The 25224-nt window shown below is 34.9% G+C and overlaps 2 protein-coding genes and 2 pseudogenes across 4 annotated transcripts in view; 2 read left to right on the top strand and 2 right to left on the bottom strand.

The window, feature by feature from the left end:
• Positions 1–2057, bottom strand: part of LOC132295164 (mediator of RNA polymerase II transcription subunit 15a-like) — a 35679-nt gene extending 33622 nt beyond the window's left edge. Inside the window, exons 1-2 of one of the 2 annotated variants that reach the window (XM_059793309.1) lie at positions 1909–2057; positions 1188–1303 (exon numbers count right to left, since the gene is read on the bottom strand). In XM_059793309.1, coding sequence (XP_059649292.1) covers positions 1188–1297 — 110 coding nt within the window. In that variant the 5' untranslated portion in view covers positions 1298–1303; positions 1909–2057. The remainder of the gene's footprint in view (positions 1–1187; positions 1304–1908) is intronic. The other variant, XM_059793310.1, reaches the window with a different exon arrangement.
• A 5654-nt stretch (positions 2058–7711) lies between these two features.
• Positions 7712–7850, top strand: LOC132297648 (U2 spliceosomal RNA; annotated as a pseudogene).
• Positions 7851–8379: 529 nt separating this feature from the next.
• LOC132297647 (U2 spliceosomal RNA) lies at positions 8380–8517 on the top strand (annotated as a pseudogene).
• A 1963-nt stretch (positions 8518–10480) lies between these two features.
• Positions 10481–25224, bottom strand: part of LOC132287316 (mediator of RNA polymerase II transcription subunit 15a) — a 36063-nt gene continuing 21319 nt past the window's right edge. For both annotated transcript variants that reach the window (XM_059789773.1, XM_059789774.1), the window contains exon 5: positions 10481–10854. In XM_059789773.1, coding sequence (XP_059645756.1) covers positions 10850–10854 — 5 coding nt within the window. In that variant the 3' untranslated portion in view covers positions 10481–10849. The remainder of the gene's footprint in view (positions 10855–25224) is intronic.

Here is a 25224-nt window from a genome sequence, read left to right as displayed (position 1 = left end):
TAATATGCATTTTGAAGTTCTGAGTATATTATGCATATGGTGTCCAAGTGTCCGTGTCTGAATTTTGGACACTTTTAATTCGTGTCCCTGTGTCCGACAATTTGATGAATAGACAAATCCGACCTCTAGACACACACCCATGTCCGAGTCCCGGTAACATAGCATTTAATATGGCTAAAATCTCTTATTTTTCTATTACTTAGTTTAGCAAGTTCATATATCTATATATATATATATATATATATATATTGTCTCCATATTTTGTGCCTAATTTAGTATAAAGATCATCGTATACTTTAGATTTAGCTTTTTCCAATGATTTTTTAACTTCTTCATTGACATCCTTGTATTTCCAAAGGCTTCTATATTTCTAGTTTTTTGCCAAAGTTTATGCATTCCCGTTTTGTTTTTACGTTGTTTTGGACCCATTCATTCCACCCCCAGGTTCCCTTGGATGATGGTTTAGTTTTTTTTTCATCCTCCAAGGACATCTTTTTCATCCTATCCCATATTAAGTTTGTTTCATCTTCTACATTCCATGTTGCTTCTTTTAGCATCCAACTCTTTAACATATTAATGTCTCCCCTTCTAATTTCCACCACCTAGTACTTGGGTTTATAATTCTGTATCTCCTTTTACATTGTCCCTTTATCTAGACATCTATAACTATACACCTTATATTTTATTCTTACCATATTTAATGTCCTGCAATTCAGCCTCAATGCTTTGCATTTCAGCAGTGTATGAATTAAGAAAAAATAAAATATTTTTGATACCCTGCAACCTAGTCACCAATCACCATGGTCTATATTCTTCATAAGATGTTAAGCAAAAACACTGTATGAAAGCATCATCTCAAAACCGCATCAATCAAATATATAGACTGCAAAGTTGTACAAAACGTCACCAGAAAACTGCATACCAGTCAAAAATACAGACTTTAGCACAAAGATTAAACCCTAACCATAAATTCTTACTTCCAAATTAAAGCATTTTTAGATCCAACCTCTAAATGTAACCATATTTTATCAGGTGAAATTCACATTTCATATTAATCCCAAGAACGAAAAACATAAGCACCCAAGTGGAACCATTAATTCTTAACATTTATGTTTGCTTCTGTATTCTACAAAATTAAGTTAATTGACATCGGATAGAAAGATTATTATGGTTAGGAAAAAGCTTACATCTTATCGAGAATCCTTTGTCGCCCATCTGCATGGAAATTAGTCCTCCAATCGCCCACTTCCATTGCCAGTTCACCACCTTTCACCGGCCTCCAATTATTAGTATCCATCACTAGCTAGTGTCATCAAAATAAATCCCAGCAAACAAAATTTCCTTAAATTCAGCTAAGAATATATATATACATATATATAAATATATGAGTTCTTCTAACAGTAATATATATATGTATTTGTGCCTGCGTGTGTGTTTGTATGTGTAAACCCTGAAGATGAAACCACATGGAAAATTCAGATATGAGAAATCCGAACACTGATCACTGCAAAGAAAACGATATATGAGGAGAGGTTTAATTCAAAGCATGTATATGTATGCCTTGAGGCATTGAATAAATACACTCTCACTTACTCACAAACAAAACAGAGGAGTGAGTGTATATATTTGTATATATAATTGTTTTGAAAAGTGAAAAAACTAATAAAGCATTAAAAATATTAGTCGTTTGACAAATTAACAGAAGCATTAAAACAGTGGGAGATGAGAAAGAAGAAGGCGACGACAATGATGATGATTATGAAGTCAATTGAAATTCAGATGCGAAGATTGAATTCAATAAACTATTTAATTTGTAAATAAATAAATAAATAGAATCAAGACGATTAGAATTTCTTGAAATGTTAGATTGAATTGAGACTCTCAAAACAAAGACGATTCGAGGTCTACCTGTGAAGACAAAACATATACTGAAAAAGAGAAGACGACGCAGAGAGAATCACAGATAAGCTTTTATTTCATGACGATGGAATAAAAGTCTATGATTTCAGAAACCTAGTTCCTTTGTAGCATCGTCTTTCGTCAGTATTCTAATTAGATTAGACCATCTAATAATTTTTTAAAATTTAAAATTAAAAAAAATATATTCGTGTGTGTATATATATATAATAATTATTATAATAATGTTTTTTTGGGTAATTAAATATAAATAGTTTTTCAATAATTATATATAATATATCTTATTTTTATTTTATATTTACAATCACAATTTTCGCCTGTATTTTTCAGCCACGTCAAGATCATTGGAACTTTCTGTTATCGTTAAATCAAGTACAAAATTGTGTACTTGCATAATTTTCTTTCACCAAAATATAGATTAAACAATTTGAAATTATCTAAGTATGAAAGTAAAATAAAATTAGTTACTTTTCACAAAAAAACATAAAAATTTAGTTTATGAAGGGGGTAACATAGTAAATGGGAGCTAAGTCACATCAAACGGGAACGGGAACGGGAACGGGAACGGGAGTGAGAGTAAATTTAAGAGTGGAAATATGAGAGCAGCAAAATTAAGTCATAAATAGTAAAAATTTGAGTTAGAATGCACGCTCGAAGCGTGAGAGTTACACCCGTTAAAAAGGATTGTGTGACTTATGCTTCGTTTGGTTAGAAGGATAGAAAAATAGATGGAAGAGATAAGAGGAGGGATGGATGAGATATCCCTAGGGAGGGTGTCTTTCCCATTTTATACTTGGTTAAATGGAATGGATAGTAGAAATGATGAATAAAGTGATACTTTTTTCTTATTTGGTTAGAAGGAAGGGAATGGGAGTTTTTATATTATTTTTACCGATATACCCTTTTATATAAAATTATAAAAGGTAGATATTTATTTTAAAATTTTTGAAAAGGTTAAAATTGTAAATTACTAATTCCTAGGTAGTTATGCCTTCTTTCTTTTCTCCCTTCCCCCCAAAAGTGAACTGATAGAAAAACATAAAAGGAGGAGGAATGGTTCATCCCTTCTTGTTTCCTCCCTCTCTTCCCTTCCCTTTAACCAAATACAAAAAATATTTATCCATCCCTCCTCTCATCTATCCCCCCTCAATCCTTCCCTCCAACCAAACATAGCATTAGAGTGAGAGGGAATGAAAAATATTTTTGAGACGAAAATGCCCCTATTTCTATTATATAGGAAAAAATGCATAAAACCCTCATCTACTTTGAATTTTTAAAAATAAAAATTTAAGAAAATTTTAAAAATTGTTTCAAGGTATTTCATTTTCTTATAGACCCACCATTTAAAAAAAAAAAAAAAAAAAAATTTTTTTTATAACAACACTATGCCAAATGAGTTTGTATTAATTTTAATTTAATATTAAGGAACGCCATTTTATTAAATTTGTATTAAGGGGCATTTTAATTATTATAACATCATTTTGCAACAAATTATATAGTTAGGGGGTTTTATGTGCACTTTTTTCTTCACGGAAGTTTCTTGCAAAAAAATTCAAAGTAGATGGAGATTTAATGCAATTTATTCTATAATAGAAATAAGGGCATTTTTATCTCAAAAATATTTTCCATCCACAATGTTACCCCCTTGAATGGTTGACAAAAAATTAATCAATGGGAGTTTCTTCCAATAATAGTTGAAGGGATTTATTACACTTTGCCCTTAAAACCTAAGTCACGCTCCGTGCACGTTCTTGTTCAAATTTTCACTATTTATGACTTAATTCTGTCGTTCTGACGCTCTTGCTCACGAATTCGCTCTCATTCCCACTTTATGTGACTTAACTTCAAACAATATTAATAATACATTATTGAAATTTAAAAATAAGAATTTATTTAATTTAGTCGAATAAGATATTTGGAGAATTTTCAAACAACCATCGCTTATCTTATGTTTAGGATGGATGGATACTATCGATTAAATATTTTATTCAGTTTCCTAAATCGGATAAATGCACATAGTAAATTTAAGCTTTTATTTCATGATGATGGTGTAAAGAGAGAACGAGGGATACAAAATGGAGCAAAAGTCTCTCTATTTGAGAAACCTTACTCTCCTTTTGGTTAGATGGAAATAACAAGAAAGGAAAAGAAATGAAAAATAAAAAGAAAAGTGAAGTAAATGAAAAGAAAATTAATTTTCTAATATGTATTTGGTTAGGATGAAAATTTCTTCAACCAAATTGTAGGAAAATATCATATTATAGTTTGGATACCTAACTTACCCTTATTTTATAAAATAATAAAATATAAAAAAATTAGTAATAAAATATATTAAAAAATGATAAAGTTTTTAATTAATTTAGAGCTTTTGAATTCTTATTATTCATATATGATGCAAAATAACTAGGAAAGGAAGTCAAGCTAATTACAAATTTATCAATGATAAAGTTGCTATGGACTCTAATTATTTGAAACCTAGTAAAAAATTGTTATTGTTTCCAAATATAAAATGAAATTGTTGGGTAAAATAATATAAGTTGTTGGATAAAATAGGAATTCTAAATAAAAAGACATGCTTTCACGGGAAAATAAAATTTAACATTTTGAAAAAAATAAAGAGTTGGAAGAATTCTAATTTTCTAGAACTTTTCATTTTCTATCTAACCAAACTATAAAAAAGTTTTAAAATTTTCTATTTCCTTTCTTTTCCCGTTGATTCTATCTAACCAAACAAAGCCTTAGTTTCTTTGTAGTATCTTCTTCAGTATGTTGTTCTAATTAGATTAGATCATTTAATAATTTCTCAAATTTTAAAATTAAAAAAAAAAAATTTATTTGACATTAGGTTTTGTAAAATATTTTTTTGATTTTTGTTAGATATATATATATATATATATATATATATATATATATATATATATATATATTTACTTTTGTGGTGTTTAACAAAAGTTTAAGTCGAGTCCATTGAACTGCCGCGTAAAATAACTTCGTAAAATAACTTGCCGAAAATTGATGGGTAAGTTACTTTATCACTATATATATCTATATCTATACTATTATTAAATGTATTAAATGTGCAAAGTTTCAGTGTTTCAGTATTTCAGTATTTATTAATTAATATAAAAAAAGAATTTTTATAAACAAAAAATTACCTAAAAATTATTTAAAGAGTTTAATTCAAATTACAAATTACCTAATAAAATTTATAAAAATTAATTTAAAGAGTTTAATTCAAATTACAAATTACAAATTACTAATAAATTCATTTTTCTTGTCTCACATTGGTTTTAAGTAAAAAAAATTACACGAAAGCCTCTTATAAAACTATAGACCTAAAGAAATAATAATCACACATTTTTCGGTCTTTTGGCTAAGACCAAGTGTAGTATTAAATTTTTTTGGGTCGGCCTTTTGGCTAACCTTTCTTGGTATTTTGGTTAAGATCAAGTGTAGTATTACTTACTTGGCCTTTTGGCTAAAATCAAGTGAAATACTAATATTTATTGGGTCGGCCTTTTGGCAAACCTTTCTCGACCTTTTGGCTAAGATCAAGTGTAGTACTACTTTCTTGGACTTATTATTACCTAATAAAATTCAAATAAATATAAAAATTATTACCTAATAAAATTCAAATAAAATATAAAAATTATTACCTAATAAAATTCGAATAAAATATTTATTAAAACAATAACAAGAAATACATTTCAAATTATATATTTCAAATTATAGAAACTCTAAAAATTATTACCTAATAAAATTCAAATTAAATATTTATTAAAACTCTAACATAAAACTCTAAAAATTATTCTAACACAAATTACCTACTTATCTATTTATTATGAGCTTTTTAATAAAATAAAATCTAATCTGACAAGTATTATTAATATAAAAATTATTTATTAATTGATATTAAAAAGAGTTTCAGTCTTTCAGTATTTATTTATTAATATAAAAAAAGATTTTTTATAAACAAAAAATTACCTAAAAATTATTTAAAGAGTTTAATTCAAATTACAAATTATCTAATAAAATTTATAAAAATTAATTTAAAGAGTTTAGTTCAAATTACAAATTATCTAATAAAATTCATTTTTCTTATCCCACATTGGTTTTAAGTAAAAAAGATTACATGGAAACCTCTTACAAAATTATAAACCTAAAAAAATAATAGTCACACCTTTTTCGACTTTTTGGCTAACCATTCTCGGCCTTTTGCTAAAGATCAAGTGTAGTACTAAATTTTTTTGGGTCGGCTTGTTGGCTAACCTTTCTTAGTCTTTTTGGCTAAGATCAAATGTAGTACTACTTTCTTCGCCTTTTGAAAAGTTTCTATAAAACTCTAGCATAAATTACTTATTTATTATGCATTTTTTAATAAAAGAAAATCGAATTAGACAAGAATTATTAATATAAAAAAATATTTATTAATTGATATAAAAAGAGATTTTAAAAGAGTTTCTATTAAACCCTAACACAAAATATATTTTAACTCTAACACAAATTATAGAAACTCTAAAAATTATTACCTAATAAAATTCAAATAAAATATTTATTAAAACTCTACCACGAAATATATTTCAAATTATAGAAACGCTAAAAATTATTACCTAATAAAATTCAAATAAAATATAAAATTTTGTTACCTAATAAAATTCAAATAAAATTTATTAAAACCCTAACACGAAATATATTTCAAATTACCTAATAAAATTCATAAATATTAATTTAAACAGCATAAAAATCAATTAAAAGAGTTTAATTTAAATTACAAATTACCTAATAAAATTCAATTTTTTTTTTTGTCCCACATCGGTTTTGAGTTATAAAGGATTAAATGGAATCTTCTTATAAAATTATGACCTAAAGAAATAATAATAACACATTTCTCGGCCTTCTGGCTAACCTTTCTCGGCCTTTTGGCTAAGATCAAGTATAGTCTTACTTTCTCGGCCCTTTGGTTAACCTTTAAAATTATTTAAAGAGTCTAATTCAAATTACAAATTACATAATAAAATTCATAAAAATTAATTTAAAGAGTTTAATTCAAATTAAAATTACCTAATAAAATTCATTTTTCTTGTCCTAGTATTTTAGTATTTATTTATCAATATAAAAAAAAGAGTTTTTATAAACAAAAAATTATTTAAAGAGTTTAATGCAAATTACAAATTACCTAATAAAATTCATTTTTCTTATCCCGCATTGGTTTTAAGTAAAAAGGATTACATGGTATAAAACTATAGATCTAAAGAAATAATAATCACACCTTTCTCAGCTTTTTGGCTAAGATTAAGTGTAGTACTAAATTTTTTTAGGTCAGCCTTTTGGCTAACCTTTGTTGGTCTTTTGGCTAAAATCACGTGTAGTACTACTTTCTCGGCCTTTTGACTAACATTTCTCGGCCTTTTGGCTAAGATCAGGCTAAGATCAAGTGTAATACTACTTTCTCGGCCTTTTGGCTAACCTTTCTCGGCCTTTTGGCTAAGATCAAGTGAAGTACTAATTTTTTTTGGTTCGACCTTTTGGCTAAGATTAAGTGTAGTACTATTTTCTCGACCTTAGTATTTCAATATTTATTTATTAATATAAAAAAAATATCTAAAATTTATTTAAAGAGTTTAATTCAAATTACAAATTACCTAATAAAATTTATAAAAATTAATTTAAAAATTTTAATTCAAATTACAAATTACCTAATAAAATTTATTTTTCTTATTTCACATTGGTTTTGAGTTATAAAGGATTACATAGAAATCTCTTATAAAACAATAGACCTAAATAAATATTAATCACACCTTTCTCGGCCTTTTGGTTAAGATCAAATGTAGTACTAAATTTTTTTTGGTCCGGTCAACTAGAGTAGCTTACTACTTTAGTGATCTTAGCATTTACTGGGTGTTGCACTACTACCAAGTTTTCATGCACCCTCCAAATCAAAGTGTACTTAATAAAATTCATTTTTCTTGTCCCACATTGGTTTTGAGTTATTAAGAATTACATGAAAGCCTTTTATAAAACTATACACCTAAAGAAATATTAGTCACACCTTTCTCGGCCTTTTGGCTAACCTTTCTCGGCATTTTGGCTAAGATCAAGTGTAGTACTAAATTTAACCTTTCTCGACCTTTTGGCTAACCTTTCTTGGCCTTCTGGCTAAAATCAAGTGTAGTACTAAACTTTTTTAATATATAAAAAAAGTTTTTATAAAAAAAAATTACCTAAAAATTATTTAAAGAGTTTAATTCAAATTACAAATTATCTAATAAAATTCTTAAAAATTTATTTAAAGAGTTTAATTCAAATTATAAATTATCAATATATTTCAAATTATAGAAACTCTAAAATTATTACCTAATAAAATTCAAATAAAATATTTATTAAAACTCTAACATGAAATATATTTCAAATTATATATAGTTCTAAAGAAATATTAATCACACATTTCTCGGCCTTTTGGTTAACCTTTATCGGCTTTTTGGCTAAGATCAAATGTAGTACTAATTTTTTTTGGGTCCGATCAACTAGAGCAACTTGCTACTTTAGTGATACTAGCATCTCCTTGGTATTGCACTACTACCAAGTTTTGGTGCACCCTCCAAATCAAAGTGTACGCAATAAAATTCATTTTTCTTGTCCCACATCGGTTTTAAGTTATAAATAATTACATGGAAGCCTCTTATAAAACTATAGATCTAAAAAAATAATAATTATACCTTTCTCGTCCTTTTGGCTAACCTTTCTTGGCCTTTTGACTAAGATCAAGTGTAATATTAATTTTTTTTGGGTCGGCCTTTTGCTTAACCTTTCTTGGTCTTTTGGCTAAGATCAAATATAGTACTACTTTCTCGGCTTTTTGGCTAAGATCAAACTAAGATCAAGTGTAGTACTATTTTCTTGGCCTTTTGGCTAACCTTACTTTCTCGGCCTTTTGGCTAAGATCAAGTCCGTAGTTTGCAACATTTCAAAGCAAAGTTCAATAGTAGAGTTAATGCGTAAAGCAAGTGTCATTATTTGGGATGAAGCACCAATGAGGTAGTTGACAGGACTCCCTAAGATCTCCTCAGTACCACGAAACCTTTTGGAGGAAAAGTAACAGTCTTTGGGGCTGAAACAATTGGAGTAAGTTTGGTTGAATCTTACTTCAAAAGAAAATGAAAAAGATACAGTGGAAATAGAACATGAGAGCAATTAATATATAGTATGATTGTAATTACTTTATAACTTTGGATTTTCTAATATATTTTGTTTCATTTGACGTGACAATTATTACAATCTAAAAATTGTTGGTACCCTGTTGAATTTTATAATATATAGAATTTATTTAGGAATGTTTTGTAAATTATGGAATTTTATTTTCAATTTGCTGTCTTGCAGAATCATCAACCCTTATTTTACTTCTTTTCATGTGACAATTATTACCCTAAGGCATTTTAGGTCTGAAACTGTTTTGTCTATTTTTATTTTATTTTATTTATTTATTATTATTATTTTTTTTTATAGAATTATAAACAATTAGAAAATATATGAAAATATAAATTATATAAGATATATATATATATATATATATTTGTACATGAGTAAGATACTTGCATCTGTATTAGTTTAGTTTAAATATAACAAGTAATGAATAGTTTTATTATAACAAGTAATGAGTTATACACCCTGAAGCTTGGTAGAGTTGGTAAGGTAACAAATTGGACCGCGTCATGTCTCAGGTTCAAACCCATCTATTTTCATTATATACCTAGACTTAAAATGCTACTCGCACTGTGGGATCAGGCTGAGTAGCCAGGAGTTTAAAGGACAAATAAATACTAGTGGGCATAGTGAGAGTAGCCAGAAGTTGACAGATAATTACTAGTGGGCACAGTGCGAGTAGCCAGAAGTTTAAAGGACGGATAATTACTAGGGTTCCGGCGTCATAAAAATAATAATAATAATGTTATACTATATTAAGTTTTCTATAGAATATATATATATATATATATATATATATATATAGATGTGCTTGAGTAAGTATTAGTGTATTTTCACTGCAACAAGATGAACAGAAATTTGAGCTGAATCAAGTTAACCAAAGGTTTGGTATGGCCTGTTAGTGTATTTTATTTATATAATAATAATAATAATAATAATATTATTATTATTATTATTATTATATTACTTTCCCATATTGGATTTCCTAATTTTCATAAAGACCCAAAATGTTTTTTGTGTGTGCACGCGCACGTCTACTGTGCTAAGTGCATGTGGATTTCTGTAAAATATTTAAATATGAGTCAATTTTTTATTATATATATTTCTAATAAAGCTTGTATTGAGGACTCTGACGTGTCATGAAGTCGCAATATAAAGAACTATTCTTTTAAAAAACAATAATCAGTAACCATTTTTATTTAGGTCAAATTATTCCAAATTGATTAACTGTTAAGTAAAACTATTTTAGAGCAATACGTACCGTCCAAACTGAATTAAAATAACATTTTTCCAATAATATTTAAGAAAAGAAAAACATTTTTCTGATAATTGTTAGGTCCATGTAGAACCCAGGGAAGACATGTTTACGATGGTGGATTATGGAATATTGCTTTAACAAACCCAATAGGTCAACAAATATACACACACACTAGTAAAGGTGCACTTGTGTTGCACGTGGGATTCTTTACCCATAAGAATGAAAACTTAAATTGGTTTGAAAAAAAAAAAGACACAAAAATTGCTGAGAATTTATACTGTGAATAAGTTCCAAATAAATTTAAGAGAGAAAATATATATATATATATATATATATATATATTGAAACAAAGATCCCCAGGAATAAGGACTCCCCTGGTACACACATGTTTCTCATTCAAGTAATATTCTCAAGCTTTAGTGTAATTGCAGCTCAACATCATTCAGAGTGCTCAACTTCAATTTGATTTAGAGTTCAATCTACAAAATAAGTGAGAATTAGAACAATTGAAGAGAAAATAACTAGTGAGAGAGGAAATAAAAATAGGTACATTTTTTTAATGAAAATATGTACAACATTTTGGTGCAGACATGAATAAATAATTAAATATGTGTGTGCACGCGCTTTGTGTACAACAAATAAATGAAACATATATAGGGAGAGGAAGTCCTGTGAATGAGCCTAGGCTTATCATGCATAATTTCAATTCTTCAGCACCTTCAGAATTTTATCTAGCATGAAGATAATGACATAATTGTTTCGAAACATGGAATCAGTGTAGAATTCAGGGAGAATGTTGTTTGTTATGACCTTGCTCGGAGCAGGTGCAGACCTAGAGTTTCTACTGTTGTTATGTTAAAATTGCAGAACGTTTATCCATCTCTTAGCAACTTGAGGAGGGAGAGAGGGATGGTTTTGGCTCCCATATGTCGTAACTGCTATAGAGGCGAGGATTGCAAGGATCACCTATTCTGGTCTTGTGCATCAGCTAGGATATTTTGGTACTGGTCTACTAATATTTGTCACTGGGTTGGTTTACTGCAGCATCATAGTCTGGAGCAAGTAATTAGTTGGTTTAAGACTTTGTATTCCACATATAATATGAAGTCTAAACTCTCTAAATGCTTCTTTTTCAACTATCTTTGGAGTCTTTGGACTGAGAGAAACAATAGATTGCATGGAGGTACTTGAAGGTCAGAGTAAAATCCTTTCCTGCAAAACAGTGTCATGTCCTGTCTAGTTAGTAATATACTTTATAAAAATGTTATGATGTTCAACCCCACATTACAACATTTTCATAACGTGCATCTAACTGGAGAGGCAGGAAAGGATTTTGATCCCTAGAAGGTCACCTCATCAGAGTGTTGTTAAAGCTTGTTATTAAGGCTGGTCAAAGCCAAAGGCCTGTGTGTGGCTGATCTACATTCATTATTCTAACTGGAGAGGCAGGAAAGGATTTTGTTTTTTTGTAATAGGGTATGCCCTAGTTTGTTTGTTGTCTGCCTTAGCCTTTTTTGGATATTATCATGTACTTTATTTTTGTATGAATAAAATCAAACTCATTCAGGGAAAAAAATGTGAATTTAATAGTGTGTCTTGGAGAATGACAATTCAAAATCAATGAATTACCCCTCAAACAATTTTACGTATTTAGGATCAATAATACAAAATAATGGGGAGATGAAAAATGATATAACTAGTAGGATTAGATAAAAACAGAATAGAGACAGGCTAGTGGTGTCTCATGGCATAAAAGATACCGAATAAGCTAAAAGGAAAATTCTGTAAGACATATATTAGGTCAACTATCTTATGTGGAACAGAGTGTTTGGCTTTATAAAAAAATTAAAAAAGGGAAATTTTGATTTTTGACCACTCTTGGAGCCTATATTTAAAAGTAGTTGTAGTTTCGTATTTGATAACTTATAACTTGACAAGCACCTATACATTTGCGTACAAATTACCTTTCACCTAAGGTCCTAACAATTATCTCTCTCTCTCGAAATACTGTTAGAGCCCCAAAACCCTTCATGAACGGCCGCCACCACCCACCATCCACCACTGCCACGCCTTGACCACCACCCACCAACAAACCCTTCCTGTCTGGCAAGACATTCCGGTGAACCACCACCGTCATGAACTACCACCACCCCAACCATCGCCACGCCTTAACCACCACCCACTGGCAAACCCATCCTCTCCGAACTAGGTGAGAGAGATTCGCTGGTTGAAACTCATACTTATCTGGCATACCATTCATCTCAAAATCCCCCACTTGCCACACCTGGTTCACTGTCATTGCTACCGGACGTCGAAGTGAATATCCTCATCAACCCGTCCAAGTAATCAGTGTTAATCTCCGTTATGAACAAAAGCTTCGACTCCACAATCGACTTTTACGAGCTCACATTGTAGGTCTTCACTGTCATCGATCCGTTTGACTGCTTGAATGCGGATCAAAGACTGTGCGCCAACCATTTCGACGCCGATAAGGTTTATGGCCCATACATCCAGCTGTCAGTGTCATGCGTAGATGACCCCTTTTGTCTCTCTCTTCATACTCTCTCTATACATAATTATATCTATTATATAAATAAATAAATAAATAAATATATATATATATATATATCATTATATGTATGCATGTATATATGGATTCATTCACACGTTCGATGACGGAGTATGACAACTCCGTGACTCCAAAATATTGATCAGAGATGGGACTGTTATGGTTCTCAGGATATATATATATATATATATATATATATATATATATATATATATATTTATGTTACCGACCTCATTCCTCGTATGGTAAAGGCAAGGATGATGATAATGATGATGATGACAACAGTTACTAAATTAAACAATTAAGGACAGTGAAGGACAAGGTTCTTCGAACAAGATTTTAGCCTCAGATAATGTATTCTAACATGCAAAGAAAAAATTTTGATTCTAAATTCCACGAAGCAATATACATATACATAGCTATGAATAGACATTGTTTTCCACTTGGAATGGGACAACCATAACTTCATTTGCCATGAACCATCACTTGTAATTTAAAGATCAACCTTTTTGCTTTCAAGCTTTGGGATTGATATATAATTTTAACCATCAAATGCCAGAAAATGGCAGGTAATTGGAGAGCAAGGAGGTCTTAAAAGCATTTCAGTGGCAGTAACAAGTCTTCACAACAATATTGTCTATCATCAACTGATAAATTATCAAAACAGTTGAGAGTCAATAGCATACACCCATATTGTATAGATCTAATTTGATGCCTATAGGTAACAAGCTAACAACTAGGCTTTTGGAAGGTTCCAAAACCAGATTTGGAGCAGAGATGTATGCTTGAACCTAATTTTGTCCCATGAATGGAAATGGAGATAAAAAACTAATACAACCACAAACATACCACAAGTTGGATTAAAGCTACTCTTAAATTAAGATTAATCTTAAAGCTACTCTTAAATTGTTGCTAACAAATTTGTAAAATAAGGAATGCTGATTATTTATTCTCGACAAAGAATACAACAAAAGTCTGCAAACCTACATCTCTTTCTCTTTAACTTATGTTTGCAAACAAATTTGTGCTTTCATGTACATAAAATTATTGAGTGATATAAAGAAATTTTTTCATGCTGACTTTTCTCTCTATTCTCTCTACCCTCTCTGATGTCGGAGTCTTTTACTCCGGCATCTGTTGATTCTTCTTCTTTTTCTATTGTCATCTTTGGTTTCTTTGGTAGGGATTCGTGGTATGCTACGGTCATATCTCAATGTGGTGACTCTTCCACGCCTCAATCTCCACGGAGAGATCAAAAGTTATACAATCGGCAAAGACATGGTTTTTAGGGTTGATCACTAAAGCATAACGGAACGAGAATCTGTTCTAAAATCTTGTTTGGTTGGCCATTTTGATCGAGATGTGGGGTGTATTGAGGGGATTGAGGCATAGGCGACGAAGTCTTGGAAGGTATCGTATGGGGTGATGGTTTCATCCCTACCTGACGGCCTCTTTCTATTCAGGCTACCATCGGAGGTAGAGGCACGAAGGGTTCTGGATATAGGGAAGAAGAGATGGGGAGACGCTATTTTATACATCGATATTTGATATTTTGCAGTGGGATGTTCAGCAGTGAAAGACTGAGAAAGGACAAGAAGGGTGATGATGTACAGCTTACCTTTTTATCTCTGGTGCCAGAGGCTATTCGAAGCCATAGGAGACTTATGTGGTGGATTAAGAGGTGTGGAGGCGGATGATTTGGCGAGAGGTGAGAGAGTTCTTCTTTATGTTTTTATCAGAGGTGCGGTGCCAGAGTTTGTCTTCGTTGAAGACCAACAAGTGGCCTTTAAGTTCAACTTGATGGAGGAAAATTCACCTTGTATCCTTCCGAAGTCCTATTATGGTGTTGGTGAGGGTTCCCACCTCATGTCTATTGAAACAAACAATAGTGGACGTCGCCGGCAACTGCAAATCCATCTCAGCCCCCAAGGATAGATGAGTGTTTGTTAACGCCCCGGTTGCGAGTGGGGAACACAGACCCACAAAATGTATGCATAACGCCCTTAATCAGCGCCCTTTAAATCTTCATTATGATCGCCTTAATGGATACCAACCACGTGGATGGGTACGTGGCATCGCAGGTGCCTCTCAAGCAATGGTGTCTGATGGACCTAAGTCTGGGCCTGATTTGAGTTCTGGGTGTGCTAAGCCTATGGATAATGGGCTGTTAGTACGTCATGGGCCATAGGCTACTAAGGATTTTAAGAGGACTGTTACATAGGGCCAGCAACCACTTATCCATCTCCTTCCTGAATGACAAGCCCAGCCCACAGACTTTACCCAAGCCCAGCCACAATGATTTTTTAGATAAGTTGCGTAATGGGCCACAAGAGTTTACAAATTTAAAAAGAAAGGTTACTTGGGGTCCTAATAACCTGATTTCCGTTTCTTTTCTAAACACTAAGCCCAACCCATCTATTATTACAAAACCCAACAATACTGAACATCAATAGTGTCGTCTTCTTCACAACTCTTCTGCAAATAGCTCATAGACTTCGCTAGAGAAGAGGAGATGGATGAAACTCAGAGCAGACGAGGCTGGTGTAAGCATAAATGAGAAGATTTTTCGTCATAATCAGTGCTGTGTTGATACATCAGAAGCTTCTTTTCCCGTCATTGCACTGCCGAAGGGAAGATTCTCTAGATTTTCATCTCGGGACTCTCATAGGCATCGCCATGGTAATAGATGGTCTAGAAAAGATAAACAGAAGTGGACTCGCACTCCTTCTATTAACGACCCAGGTATGTCCTCTGTTTTTCACCCTCGGAGTTCTCTTACTGCTCCTTCTTCTTCTACTCCTTCTTGTGGGGTGTTGAGGAGTGATGTTGAGACGGCAACGAAGAAGAGCTGTGTGTTATCAATTGTGCCTTCTGATAAACGCCTAATATTGCATATTCAAGCGCCCGTATTTGCATTAGTTAAATCCATTAGTTGATCATATTGTACATATTAGCTTCATTTGCATGTTTTTGTTTACTTTCAGGTTGTTTCCCCAAAGATGGCTAAAAGTGAAGTTTTGTTGAGTTTGTGAAGAATCAAAGCATGCTGTTGCCGGGAACCTTCATTTTGCCCAAGTCAGTGTCCGATTGAACTCATGGTTTTCTCTACAAAAAATGCTAAGGAGGAAGCTCGCGTCATCGGGCCGAGTTAAGTTCAATTCATAAAGCAAAATGGTGAAGAGCTCAGGAGCATTGTGGGCACTCGCCAACCCCTTGCGGGCGCCCGCCAAATGAGGCAGTAGCATAGCAGAAGGGCGGGGCCCCGCCGTGCCTCGCGGGCCCTCGCCGTGTATCGCAGCACACCTCAATGACAAAGCGCGGGCGCCCGCCAATCTGTAGAAAGCTGGCCACCCACTCTATGATTTTGCTCAAGGTGTCCCCTTTGACCCAATGTGTGGTTCTGCAATCTTCTAGGAGTTTTGAGCCACGAAAATAGAGTGGTTGGAAGGCTTTGGTTAATTATTTAGAGGCTTGATACATTGTATTTTTCATATCTCACATTGTAGGATATTTTTAGAGAGAGAAATATTGTTCTAGAGAGGTTTTGGGTTGGAGCTGGTCTTAGGTGCAAAAATGGAGGGTGAGTTCACTTCAACCAGCTCCTCCTTTGCATCCATGGGTAACAAACTCCCTTTTTAGGGAGGTGATGAAGCCCTTCTTTGTAAACATGCTCTAGTTTTGATTTTATTTTGGGGAATGATGTATATATGTGGTAGTTTTACAATCTAGAGCACTCATATTGATGTAATGAACCTAAATTTATATAAATGATCATGTTGAATCTATTATCTTATCTTAAATTGTATGTTCTCATGGTTGTATGGCTTACATTTTCATGGTGACAATGAAAATGAGATTGTGGAATGGTTTTAATGGCATGGTGTTTGAGAAACTTGATAGTCCATGGCTTAGGTCCTTCCTTTGATGATCTATTCTTGATTTTTAACTTAATGTGCTTGTATCATTTGATTGAAGGCTTGATAATCTCTAGCTTAGTGAGCATGTCTAAGGCTACACCTTAGTTTAGGTAGTTCAAGCATGTAAACCTTTGATAGGTTATTCTTGCCTCTTGATTTCATGAATTTCTTAAAGATAATGTAGCAACCATGTGTTGCTACATATCACGGCCACTTATATATGTTGTTTCCCCAAGTAAATCATATTATAGCATGTTTATATGGTAGGTAGTGGATTCACTTTCCTAGTCCTCTCTACCTAAGTTTCACTCCTTTTAATCTCATTCAATTTATTGTTTTATGCATTTTTAATTCCAAGTCACCTAGTGACAAACCAAACAAAAACTCTTCACCCCCTTCATCGAACTAAGTGATTTTAAAGACCTTGATTGCCATAAACTACCAATCTCTGTGGTTCGACTTACCCGTACAATAGCCCTATTTTATAATGATTTGTGTTATTGCAAAAGGGTTAATTATTATTAAGATCGTTGACAACCATCAATTTTTAGCGTTGTTGCCAACTTTGGTTTGATTGTGAATATTCTGTCTTGTGAATATTTTCTTGTTGGTTTTGGGTGACATTGTGTTCTAAGTTTTCTTGTGAGATTCTAGGGACTCAAGGCTTGCCGAGGGAAAACTGAAAATATCACAAGTCCAGAGGACTTCAGGTAAGTTTTTCGAAGTTCTAGTTTTAAAATTGTGAATATCATGCATGTGGTTAAATTAGAGATATTTAACTTGTGGAGCCCTTGTCGAGGCTATTCCTGTTTTACTGTCTTACAAAGTATCAGTCCTTATCGTGGCCATTTATTTTCTATCTTGTTGATAATTGAGGAGAAATGGAACATTGTATGTGAATGTTATGGTGAAGAAGTATTATACTTGTTGTGAAGTGTGTTATTGATGTTTGGCCGTAGGTCATTATCTTTACCAATTCTTGAATCTCCCATTGATATAAATTCGCTTGAAAGGACTCTTAGAAGAAACCTTAGGGAATCTGCAAACATAAGAGGAATTGAACTTGAATTTAATACAATGGCCGGTAATGAAGAAAATGTCGGGAATGCGGAAATTAATAATGATAGGGCTGAAATTCCAAATGTTGTACCTGTGACTCTTAGAGACCATTTCATCCCTACAACTTATGCCTCTCCTTCTTGCATAGTAATGCCAAACATCGAGGCAACCCAATATGAAATCAAATCTAGCACAATTTATATGCTTCCATCCTTTCATGGCTTTAAAAATGAAGACCCCTATAAGCATCTTGATGAGTTCCTTGAAATCTGTTCTACCATCAAGCTGAGGGGCTTCCCTAAAAATGCTCTCCATTTGCATCTCTTCCCATTCGCCCTAAAAGATAGGGCAAAATATTGGTTGAACTCCCTTGCTTCAAATTCTATCACTACATGGGCTCAATTGCAACAAGAATTCTTAAAAAAATATTATCCTGTGAGTGAGGCGTTTTATTCTTAGTTTTGCACAAATCGATGGGAAACAACTCTATAAGACTTGGGAAAGACTTCAAGACCTCCTTAGGAAATGTCCGCACCATCTAATTCCAAAATGGCAATTGGTGCAAGCTTTCTATGCTGGTTCAACTGACCCACATAGACTCATGGTTGACTCATCATATGGAGGGATGTTCATGTTAAAGAATACGGATGAGGCTTGGACCTTACTCGAGAATTTGAGTGAAAATTCATTGCAAAATAATTCTTGTAGTGCTCCAACCTCAACCAATGCAAAGAACACCAATCTATGTCAACCAAAGACACTGAGGGAAGAATTTTCTCAAGTGGATGCCATAGCTCACAAATTCTATCAATTAATGGTACCACATCTCTCTCCTTCCTTGTCTCAAAATTCAGCAAGTGTGGTGTGTGCATCATGCACTAGCCCTTTCCATCTCTCGGAAGATTGTCCCACACCGGAGCAATTTCCTAGTAACAATCAAGAGCAAGCAAATGCCAATCTATGTCAACCAAAGACACTGAGGGAAGAATCTTCTCAAGTGGATGCCATAGCTCACAAATTCTTTCAATTAATGGCACCACATCTCTCTCCTTCTTTGTCTCAAAATTCAGCAAGTGTGGTGTGTGCATCATGCACTAGCCCTTTCCATCTCTCGAAAGATTGCCCCACACCGGAGCAATTTCCTAGTAACAATCAAGAGCAAGCAAATGCTATGTTTTCCAGGTCCGGAAATAATCCTTACTCCAATACCTATAATCCGGGATGGAAAGATCATCCAAATTTTTCGTGGAGGCAACCCGCCCTACAAAATTCGACGTTTCAAAATCAAGGGCATCAAAATCAGCCCTCTTCTCAATTTCCAAATAGGCAATTTCAGGCCTCTTCGAGTTACCGCCCACCTTATAATCCAAATGTCTCTACTCCATTTCCTGTGTTTCCAACTGATGAAATTCTCGCTGCAAATAAGCAAATGATGGAATCTCTTAACAAGCAAATGTTAGAATCTAACAAGCAACTATTGACATCATTGCAGCCCACTTTCCAAATGGTTCATTCCCATACTTAGTCAATAGCTAAACTTGAGAATCAAGTGGGATAAATAGCTAATTCAATGAACTAACTTCTTCAAAGAGATAAGGGAAAACTTCTCGCTCAACCATTTGAGAATCCTAGAAGGATGCATGTGATTGATGAAGCCCCTCCTCTGAGTGGGCCTACTCATGAATAAGTCTAAGTAATCACCACCCTAGGAGTGGTCGAATTGTGGACAACAAGGTTGATGGAGGAAAAGAAGAACAAGTTCTTCCTCCTAAAAATCCAAATTCTAGCTCATCTAATCCAAATTTCACTCCTAAAAATCCAAAGTCTAGCACTGAAAATTCCAAGCTTGTGACCCCAAATGTGGAGACTTCTTATGAGCCCAAGGCTCCGTTTCCTCAACGTCTCCAAGAGTCGACACATTTTGGGAACAAAAGTTGTAAAATTCAGGACATGTGGGAGGTCTTTAAGTAAGTAAAGATCAACCTACCTCTCTTGGATGCTATCAAGCAAATTCCTCTATATGCCAAATTTCTAAAGGATTTGTGCACTCAAAAGCGCACTTTCAAAAGTCATTTACCGAAGAAGGTAAGGCTAACTGAACAAGTAAGTGTGATAATCTAGCACAGCACTCCTCCAAAGTATAAGGATCCGGGTGCCCTAACAATCTCATGTGTCATTGGCGACAACAAGATAGAGAGGGCCCTCCTTGACTTAGGAGCTAGTGTGAACTTGATTCCATATTCAGTTTATTTACAACTTGGGTTTGGAGATCTAAAGCCAACCACCGTGGTCTTGCAGCTTGCCGACAGATTGGTCAAGCACCCACGAGGCATTCTTGAAGATGTCATAATCAAAGTGGACAAATTCTACTTCCCGGTAGACTTTGTGGTTCTTGACAGGGAACCAATCCATGATCCAAAGAAACATATTCCCCTGATCCTCGATAGGCCTTTCTTAGCTACGGCTAATGCTTCAATAAATTACCGAACCGGGGTGATGGATATCGCCTTTGGAAATATGTAAGTCAAACTCCACATTTTCCATGTAACTCAACATCCTTCCGAAGAGGATGATTGTTTTCTCATTGATGTGGTAGATGAAGTGGTCGAAAATTCTCTCCCTTTCATTCTAAGCAAGGATCCTCTTAAAACTTACATGTCTCACTTTGACTTTGCAAACTTTGATATCAATCAATCTGTCCAAGAAGTGAATTCTTTGCTCGACATTGGTGCTATCATGGACTTTCCTCCTTGGAAGGTGCCAAGAGAATCACTTCCTCAACTTTCAACTACTCCTCCGGTCCCTTCCTTGAAATCTCCACCACAACTTGAGTTAAAGCCGCTCTTAGTCCACCTCAAGTATGTGTTTCTTGGTGTAAATAAAACTCTTCCAGTCATCATTGCATCGGACCTTTTAAAGGACCAAGAAAACGGCCTCTTAGCGATGCTTCAAGAACACAAAGAAGCTTTTGGCTGGGTAGTGACTGATTTAAAAGGAATTGACCCTTCTATTTGTATGCATCACATTCATATGGAGGATGACGCAAAACCTTCTAGAGAGGTACAGCGCCAGTTGAATCCAAATATGAAGGAAGTAGTCATGAAAGAAGTGATCAAGCTATTAGATGCGGGAATCATCTGCCCCATCTTTGATAGCAAGTGGGTTAGCCCCACTCAAGTTGTTCCCAAGAAATCTGGCCTCACCGTTGTTGAAAATTTAGTGGGAGAGCTCGTGCCACAACACACCACCACCGGGTGGCCTGTATGCATTGACTACCGAAAACTCAACTCCACCACTAGGAAGGGATCATTTTCCACTTCCATTCATTGATCAAATCCTAGAAAGGCTAGCCGGCCAAAGCTACTACTGTTTCCTTAATGGTTATTTTGGCTATAACCAAGTGGCAATTGATCCTTAAGATTAAGAGAAGACCACATTCACATGTCCCTTTGGAACATTTGCTTATAGACACATGCCCTTTGGGCTATGCAATGCATCGGCAACTTTCCAAAGGTGTATGATGTCCATATTTTCCGATATGGTTGAAAAGTTTTTGGAAGTGTTCATGGATGATTTCTCCGTCTTTGGATCTTCCTTTGACTCATGTCTCCAAAATCTATCCCTTGTGCTTCAAAGATGCAAGGAGACAAATCTTATTCTAAGTTAGGAAAAGAGTCATTTCATGGTCCAAGAAGGCATTATCTTGGGACACGTTATTTCAAAAAGGGGAATTGAGGTCGACAAGGCCAAAGTCGAATTGATCTCTAATCTTCCTCCTCCAAATTTTATCCAACAAATCTATTCCTTTCTTGGTCATGCCGGCTTTTATCGCCGCTTCATCAAAGATTTTAGCAAAATATCCCGACCCTTGTGTAATCTTCTTACCAAGGATATTCCCTTCAATTTTGATGAAGCCTGTTTGGAAGCTTTCAAGAAGCTCCGTACTCTTCTCTCATCAGCCCCAATCATGAAACCGCCTAACTGGTCTCTTCCATTTGAGATCATGTGTGATGCATCAGATTATGCATTGAGTGCGGTTTTGGGCCAGCGTGTGGACAAGCTTCCGCATGCTATCTATTACACTAGCAAAAATCGATGCTTAATTGAATTACACCACCACTGAAAAAGAGTTGCTAGTTATGGTGTACGCCTTGGATAAATTCCGTTCTTACCTTTTTGGATCCAAGGTCGTTGTCTTTTCAGACCATGCCGCTCTTAGGCATTTGCTCGCTAAAAAAGAGACCAAACCCCAGCTAATTCGATGGATACTCTTACGCCAAGAGTTTGATATTGAAATCCGGGATAAAAAAGGGACAGCCATCTCTCTCGTTTACTCATTGAGAAATCCTTTGAATTTGCTGCAGTTCGTGATTCCTTTCCGGATGAGTAACTGTTTCAGATTTCTCATTCAAATCTTCCTTAGTTTGAGGATATTGTTAACTACCTTGTGGTAGGAAAAATTCCATCTAAATGGTCAAAACAAGAGAAAGATCGTTTCTTCTCCCAAGTCAAAAATTTCTTTTGGGAAGATCTGGAATTATTCAAGTATTGCCCAGACCAAATCATCCGGCGATGCATTCCCGAAACAGAATTGTCAAGTGTCCTAAATTTCTGCCACACACTTGCATGTGGAGGACACTTCAGTGCCAAGAAAACTGCTGACAAAGTCTTTTAAAGCGGATTTTATTAGCCATCTTTGTTTTGGGATGCTTACGATTTCTGCAAGTCATGTAAGCGTTGCCAAAAGCTTGGATCCATGTCAAGGAAAGACGTGATACCCCTTACCCCCATCTTAATCATAAAAAATTTCGATGTGTAGGGAATTGACTTCATGGGACCGTTTCCATCCTCTTATGGCTATGAGTACATTCTCGTAGCGGTGGATTACGTGTCTAAATGGGTTGAGGCGAAGGCTACCAAAACCAACAATCATAAAGTTGTGGTCAAGTTCGTGCAATCGAACATCTTCAGTCGGTTTGGTACGCCAAGAGCCCTCATCAATGACGGAGGATCTCATTTTTGAAATCGCTATCTTAAATCTGTCCTTCTCAAATATTCCGTTATTCATAAGGTTGCCACACCTTACCACCCTCAAACGAATGGTCAAGTGGAAGTATCTAATCGTGAGATCAAGCATATTCTGGAAAAAATGGTTCGTTCGGACCGCAAAGATTGGTCATTAAGACTAAATGATGCACTTTGGCCTACTGGATAATGTATAAGATGCCCACAAGCATGTCCCCATATTAACTTGTCTTTGGCAAAACTTGTCATCTCCCGGTCGAATTAGAGCACCGTGCTTTTTGGGCCATAAAAAAGGCTCAACTTTGATCTTAAACAAACCGGCTCAACCTGCAAATTGCAACTCAATGAACTTGAGGAAATTCGAAATGATGCATATGAAAGCACCAAAATCTATAAGGCAAAGACTAAAGCATTTCATGACAAGCACATTATTAACAAGTCTTTTGCCCTTGGACAGAAAGTTTGGCTTTTCAATTCTCGCTTGCGACTCTTTCCCGGTAAACTCCTGTCACGGTGGGATGGTCCATATGTCATCTCATCCGTCTTTCTTTATGGTGCAATTGAACTTCATGATCCTACTGATGGATCTCTCTTTAAAGTTAATGGCCAACGGTTTAAGCCTTATGTTGATGGCATCGTCCCGATCTGAAAAGTAGACAAAGTCCTATTGACGGACCCAATTTACGAGGATTGATAAGGCATCATGGTTCATCTAGCTATCGACATTAAATTTAGCACTCTTGGGAAGCAATTCTTTCAACTTCCAAGCTTCCTTCTTCCAAGTTGCCTTAGCCAAGAATTTTTCGGAAACTAGCTAAGTATAGCCAAAATGTAACATTTTTTGGAATTGTCTCGATGGACGTTCTAAAAGTCACATTTGGTTTTCTTAGTTATTTTAAGGTCTCGGTACCATTTTCGGAATTTTTCAAGGTCATTTTGGCAATTTTCTCGAAAAATCCAAAAATCACGGGAAATTCGGGCATAAAAAATAGCGCTTTTGCAAATGAGCTCCGATTCTCTTTCCGAAGGTTCTGCAAGGTGTCTAGGGTCAATAAGAGCTTAAATTTCAAATTTGGGAATTTTTCGACCCTGACCCGGCTTCCGTTAGGCCAGTAATCACTTCAGGAAGGCGGTCTGCCCAGAAGCAATTGCGGGCGCCCGCCAAAACAGGCAGTAGCTTGAAAATTCGCGGGGCCCTGCCATGCATCTGCGGCCCCCTGCCATTTGCCTTTGTCCATGCCGGGCCAAGCCTTGGACAAGCCGTGTGCGCCGGCCAAGACATTACGGACGCCCGCCAAAACGGGCAGTGAGGTCGCGAAACCGCGGGCGCCCGCCCATGCCTCGGGTTTTCATTAAAACCCCCAAACTTAGACCCATTTCAAAATCTATCATTCCCCCTCTCTCATTTTAGCCGAGCCCCTCTCTCCTCTCTCCTTTACCCTCTCAACACTTCATTTCTTACCTCAATCTCTTCTTCTCCTATCTTCATCATCTTTCTACACAACCCACCTCTCTCATCCTCGTCACTTCATCCATCTTCCACCAATTAAGAGGAATTTTATGGGTTTCTCCATCAAATTGGGTAAGCTTCCTCTTCTCTTTCTTTCTTTCAATTTTCGGATCAATGGAGGATGGGTTGACTATGAGGAAGTGTAGTATTTGTTTGGGGCTTGTAGTTTGTTTATTGCAGGTCAAATTTTTGGGTTTTTCTATCTCTAATCCACCTTTGGCTCTCTTCTATTTTGTCTTGCACGCCAGGTGTTCGATAAATTGCCTGAACCAACTTCTTCTTCCAAACGGCACCCAAAACCTCTTCTAAGCGCGCTCGCCCATCTGAGGGGCCATTCGAGGAACCTCCTATGCCAAATTGGGCTGAGTGGCCCATAGAACCCGAGGCCAAATTTGTCATCAAAGACGGCTTCGACGAAAATTCAGAAACGGCGTGGGCGGTCAAAGAATTGACGGACCGTGGCCTAAAATCTCTATTCAAGCCACGCGCTAGCTATTTCTATCCACGCATAGTCCGCCAGTTCTATTCCAACATGTTTTATTCATGTGCAGACCCGGACATCATTAAGACCACCATTGATGGCGCAGAATTGGAATTCAACATTTATAACCTTGCCACGGCCTTGGATTATCCATTGGCATCTCCGGTGGATGAGGTGGGCCTGCCTCTATACGTTAATCCTCCAGTTTGTCTGCAATTGTCAGACATTGTCGAGGAAATTTGCCACAACCATTATACTGGCAATCGAAAATCAAGCACAAATAAGTCT

The sequence above is a fragment of the Cornus florida genome, unplaced genomic scaffold (assembly GCF_030987335.1).
Source record: "Cornus florida cultivar Cherokee Brave unplaced genomic scaffold, ASM3098733v1 CherokeeBrave_3.0.0_Hap2_Chr02, whole genome shotgun sequence".
NCBI lineage: Eukaryota > Viridiplantae > Streptophyta > Magnoliopsida > Cornales > Cornaceae > Cornus > Cornus florida.
The sequence above is the reverse complement of the archived record's forward strand: the minus strand, read 5'-3'. Positions and strand labels throughout refer to the sequence as shown.